Here is a 5,319-nt window from a genome sequence, read left to right on the forward strand (position 1 = left end):
TGTGCAGGAAAGGGCAAAGCCAGTTTGCCTATGCTATGGAGGATCTTACCATGGATGACTACAATGGAACCTTGTATGGAGAAGCAAGGATTGTCGATTGTTGCAGGACTTGTTGGGGCTGCTTGTGACCTTATGGTAGAAGGTGCAAAGGCCCTTGACAAGGGAGGGACTTGATGATCGTTGCGGATGAATGGGTCATGCTTTAGCCATATGGAAATTTGGCTAAGTGCCCAGCATGACTCATGGACAGATTGGAGGGCACACACTTGTGATGTTTTGGGTGGACTTCTCATGGCCGAGACCAAGAGCAAGTCTTGATGGACACTTTGGTGGAGGAGCTATGGTGAAGGGACTCATGACATGATGATGATGAGATGGTTGGGTGACCGAGTTCACTAAACCGAAGATCGAAGACTTGGATGAGATGGCCAGATGTTGTGATGTGTCTACTTGGTTGGACTACATGGGCAGCTTAGTCATGGACATCAGGTTGGGGACTTGAAGACATGGAGCATGGCAGACCTATGCAAGGACATTGTGTGGAAGCACTTGTAGAGATGTCAAGGGACATCCAAAGAGGAGTGCTAGGGCAGGAATGTTATGCAGGAGGACTTGCTAGTGTGACATGGGGACTTGAGGATGGCACATTGCAGATGATGAAGAGGACTTCATGGACCTGAATGGGGCACATCAAGAGTTGATAAGATTGGAGACTTGAGGATGGCACATTGCAGATGATGAAGAGGCTTCATGGACCTGAATGGGGCACATCGAGAGTTGGTTTGAGGAGATGGTCTCTTCACATGGAGGAGGCACACATATGGACAACATGTTGCAGATGAGATGGATGGAGTTTCCATGGACCTGAGCATGGATTATGGAGATACATACCTTGGTATGGTGAGCTTGGTGGCAGTGGTCATTAAGCCGAGACATAGTGGAGAAGAGTCTCTACATATGTTGCAGGGATGTTTGCCTTGTGTGGAAAGGTCGACATCGTGGATGATGATGATCTTGGTGGATGGCTACCGGGATGGTATGTTGTCGAGGACGACAACGATTTCAGGTGGAGGAGGATGTAAGGACCTTGGATACGGGCGCGTTCGGGCGCCGGGCGAAGTCACCGTGCACGGGCGCACGGGCGGGCGCGGGCGCACGGGCGGGCGCGGGCGCACGGGCGGGCGCGAGCTGCACGACCGACGGGCGGGTCTACACGACAGGCGAGCGAGGCTGCACGGCGGGCGGGCGAGGCTGCACGGCGGGCGGGTCTGCACGACAGGCGGGCGGGTCTGCACGACGGGCGGGTGAGCGCACACGGAGATGCGACGAAACTGTGCACGACAAATGCGACGATAACAGAAAATATATAAATTCGACTAAGTGTTGAGGCTGTCTTTATAGCAAATTGGAAGAGGATTAGCTTGAGAGTAGGGCCGACACTCGGAGGACGATTATGGGCATGCGTTAGTGGATGGTGGGGTCGGCCATGGGGTTGACACCCCCATGTAAACCCACATGTGAAAACCAAGCTAAAGAGCATATATATATGACAACGTTGAGTCATTTGGAGCACTCAACTTCGTACAACAACATTCACTCATACGCATAAGGGGTAAAACTGCAGGGGTAAAAGAAGGCTACGCATATCTCATGCGTGGAACTTCTAAGGTGCGGTTTTGGACTTCTAGGTGCCGGTTTGGGTGAGACAAGCGTGTCGAGGTTAGAGTTATGTGTAGGACTTGACTAAGGGATCTTGGGTGGCTCGGGTGAGCACCTCCCTTCGTGCAAGGGTGCACATGTGTTGTAAAAGGCAAGTTTCCTATCTATTGTAAAATTTGGTTAAGTGTGAGACTTGGTTCGGCCAAGACACACTTGTTGTAAGTCTGATATTCTTAATAAAATTGTCGGGCAGACTCACATTACGGGGAGTTGCCCCTCCCCTTTATACTTGTTTGCAATTGTTGTTGTTCTCGGTTAATTGCATATGGATAATGAATGAGTATGGGCTTCATTAAAGTATAAAGGATAATGCTTTTACTTGGTTGCGAAACACAAACTAAGTATGTTAATGTTGGAGTACGCGTAGTCCACGAATGTTAGTATTGTTAAAAAGAAAGCGTTCGGTGGTGCCGCACCTCGCTACAAGCGGTTGGAAGACTACCGCAGGTGTAGGGGCGTGACACCAACGGTCGAGAAAGGAAAGGTAGTTACTTTGGTAACTACAAAACCTCAGATTTGCCATTAATAACAAAACCTCAGATTTGCCATTGATTCCGAAAGACAATCCTTTGACGTTGATCCTAAGGCTCTCACAAACACCAAGGTGGAGCGAATCCCAATAGCTAGCGATGATGGCATACAGGTGTATGCATCTAGAAGATTGAAACACTGGCGTCTTAGACTTCCAATGGATTTTCATAATACATTTCCACAACCATACAGATATTACGGTGGGATAAGGATTCAAACCTTGTTGTAAACCCCATAATTGTTATAGAAAAGCTTATATGTACTTAACGCGTAGTGCAACATTTTCCATAAGAGATGTGTACGAAGTCACCATAACTCGTCAAACGATGAAACCATAATATTTAACGCGTAGTGCAACATTTTCCATAAGAGATGTGTACGAAGTCACCATAACTCGTCAAACGATGAAACCATAATACAGCAAGAACCGTGTTAAAGAAAAGAAACATATACGTTGTTACAAGGTAAATCATTTAAAAGTTTAAATTTAACCATTTTGTTCTGAGGTCATTAGATCAACTCTTTTAACTCGTGGTGAATTAACTTAGATAGGAAATTTTTTAATTGGGGTATGTTACACGCGATTTTTAATTAATGTTATACACCATTACACGTTTTTCTTTGTGGGGGCCACTCGGTCAATGCATTTCGGCGTTTGTTTTTATTGCTAATTGCACTCGAAATATTAGGACCCGAAATATTAGGAAGAGTATCAATATTTCAATTTTCATTAAATTATGAAATAATAATTAAAAGTTCAACTTTTTATTAGTAATAATGCAAAATTATAACCAAAAGTCTTTCTGAATTGTTTGACCACATGTGTTTATATATGTATATAATATGTTTTTCAAAATGTTTAAAATAAAAGAAGTGAACTAATTTATTTGTAACAGTGTATGCTTCAATGGTAATCATTAGTCGCATAAAAGTATATTAAGGAAATCTAATAATATCTTCAATTTGTTTCATGATTCAATGTTTACGAACTAAAAAACTTAACAAAAGTCGTTTTCAGAAACTGCGCAACCGCGTCTATATTAACTCCACGAAGACACCTAAGCCAGAGGACCCGCGTCCATCCGATCGGTCTCTTTCTTGGCTCGACAGATTTGATTGAAACCAGCATCTAGTCAATACTGCTCTTTCCCACATGAACGCAGAACCTTCCTGAAGTGACTGATTTCTACAAGAAGCTGACTTTGCTCGCCCTGCAACTATTAATCTTCTTCACGCAACCAATTCCGTGCTCATCACAACCATTCTTCCATTTGATCTGCCTGGACGCTGAGATAGTAAACGTTTTTATTTCTGCAAACGGCTATCAAAATGTCGAAGGTATGCACATTGCCCATATTATTAATGTGTGTTACAGTTATTTTTGTGATTGATTGAAGATTTTCTGTATAGACACCATTAACCAGTGTTAGGCAGTAGTGGGCTCAAGGGGAGTAAAATAGGCTAGGATAGGGTTTTTTCTTCAGATATTTTATGATGGAAAGATCACGAGTTTATATAAGTAAAAATTAAGCCATATTAAGTGTTGGTGTGCCCTAGTTTACCAAGTAATTTTGATAATTTAAATGTTCCTTCAGTACGTTACCTAACAAAAAAAGCCATTAAAACATTAACCGTGATTTTGATGTCCAGAAAATGGTGTTTAAATCGTCCATGGAGGATGAGAAAATGAAGATGAGGGCTATGAAGGCTGTGGCCGGAGCAGGAGGTTCGAATCTTCACTACCTCTATCTATGGCGTTACATGCAATCAAAGAATTTACTTCCATTTCGTATCTGTTTGTTGATTTGTACAGGTTTCCTAATTCTGCACCTGCTATGTTTCAGTGGACTCTGTTGAAGCGAACATGGAGGAGGGAACCCTAACTGCGTTGGGAGATGCAGATCCAGTGTATCTCACAAAAAAGTTAAGGAAAGTGGGCTGCCGAGCACAGCTCCTAAGCATGGGTCCTGTTGAAGAGGAGAAAAAGGATGAAGAGAAGAAGAAGGACGCCGAGGAGGATACGGCGGAGGAGGTTCCTCCAGTTGTATATAATGCGTATCCCAGTGGTTACGGATACCCATCCTACATGTTTGCGAGATATGAGTTTCCCAATGGTTGGATGCTCTTATAATGAGTATCCCAATGGTGGGATGATCTTATTATAATAATAATCACATCTAGAAGTTCAATCATATGTCTAATATAAATAGTAATCGCCAGATTTCCAAGATGTTCTAGGGGAACCTCTGAGTTTGTTCCTTTAAAACTTATATACTGAATATCGATACTTACTCTGACCGTTTTTCAAATTGGAATTCTGATAAGCATGCCACCAAGAAACTTTGTGTTCGTTTGTGGTGAAACGTAGATCTAGATGTGCCTTGATCTCGTCCATGTGGTCATGCATTAAGTGATTTTATTTTATAGAAATGTATCTCTCCTGAGAATGATACGACACTCTCACATGGATTTAAGTTTATGTTTCAAGATTGATATTTATTATTTTCTTAAAATCTATTATCCTTGCTATTATTTTTATTTGTTATATAATTTCTAGATTTTTGATAAACATATTGCCTAGTTATATAATTTCTATTTATATCATTTAAAATGATGTTTAGTAAATATGTTGTTTAGTTAAATATCATTTAAAATGATTTGTAGTAAACATATTGTTTAGTTAAACATGCTTCTGAATTTGAAAAAGTTAATTTATTTCTTTATATTTATATTTAAGAAAAGTGAATTATCATCCAGTTAATTTATTTCTTTATATTTAAGAAAAGCGAGTTATTATTCAAATAATAAAAATATGGATCGCAGAGCGATGGAAACCCTTCTAAATTTTAATCTAGATTCCACAAAGAATTTTACTCTAACAATAGTCATAAGGAAAACCAATCTCTCTAACAATAATCATAGGAAAACCAATCTCTCTCTTCTGAGGAGAGCCTGAACTACGTTTATAAAAACATGTACTTTCTCGTGAGAAACTATGTATTTTCTAATAACATCTGGTTATAAGTCTATATATGAAAATAAATACGGTCTTTCTCGCTGACAATAATC

The 5,319-nt window shown here is 40.9% G+C and overlaps 1 protein-coding gene across 1 annotated transcript; it reads left to right on the plus strand.

Moving 5' to 3' along the window:
- The first annotated feature begins 3,274 nt into the window (after positions 1-3,274).
- On the plus strand, positions 3,275-4,701 carry LOC149177095 (heavy metal-associated isoprenylated plant protein 39-like). Its single transcript, XM_089423284.1, has 3 exons — positions 3,275-3,588; positions 3,901-3,976; positions 4,095-4,701. Exons 1-3 carry the CDS (start codon positions 3,580-3,582, stop codon positions 4,379-4,381), a joined length of 372 nt encoding a protein of 123 aa, XP_089279410.1. The 5' UTR covers positions 3,275-3,579; the 3' UTR covers positions 4,382-4,701.
- The last annotated feature ends 618 nt before the right edge of the window (positions 4,702-5,319 follow it).

The sequence above is a fragment of the Pinus tabuliformis genome, chromosome 4_1 (genome assembly GCF_031772625.1).
Source record: "Pinus tabuliformis cultivar Carrire ecotype Pingquan chromosome 4_1, CPIR1, whole genome shotgun sequence".
Lineage (NCBI taxonomy): Eukaryota > Viridiplantae > Streptophyta > Pinopsida > Pinales > Pinaceae > Pinus > Pinus tabuliformis.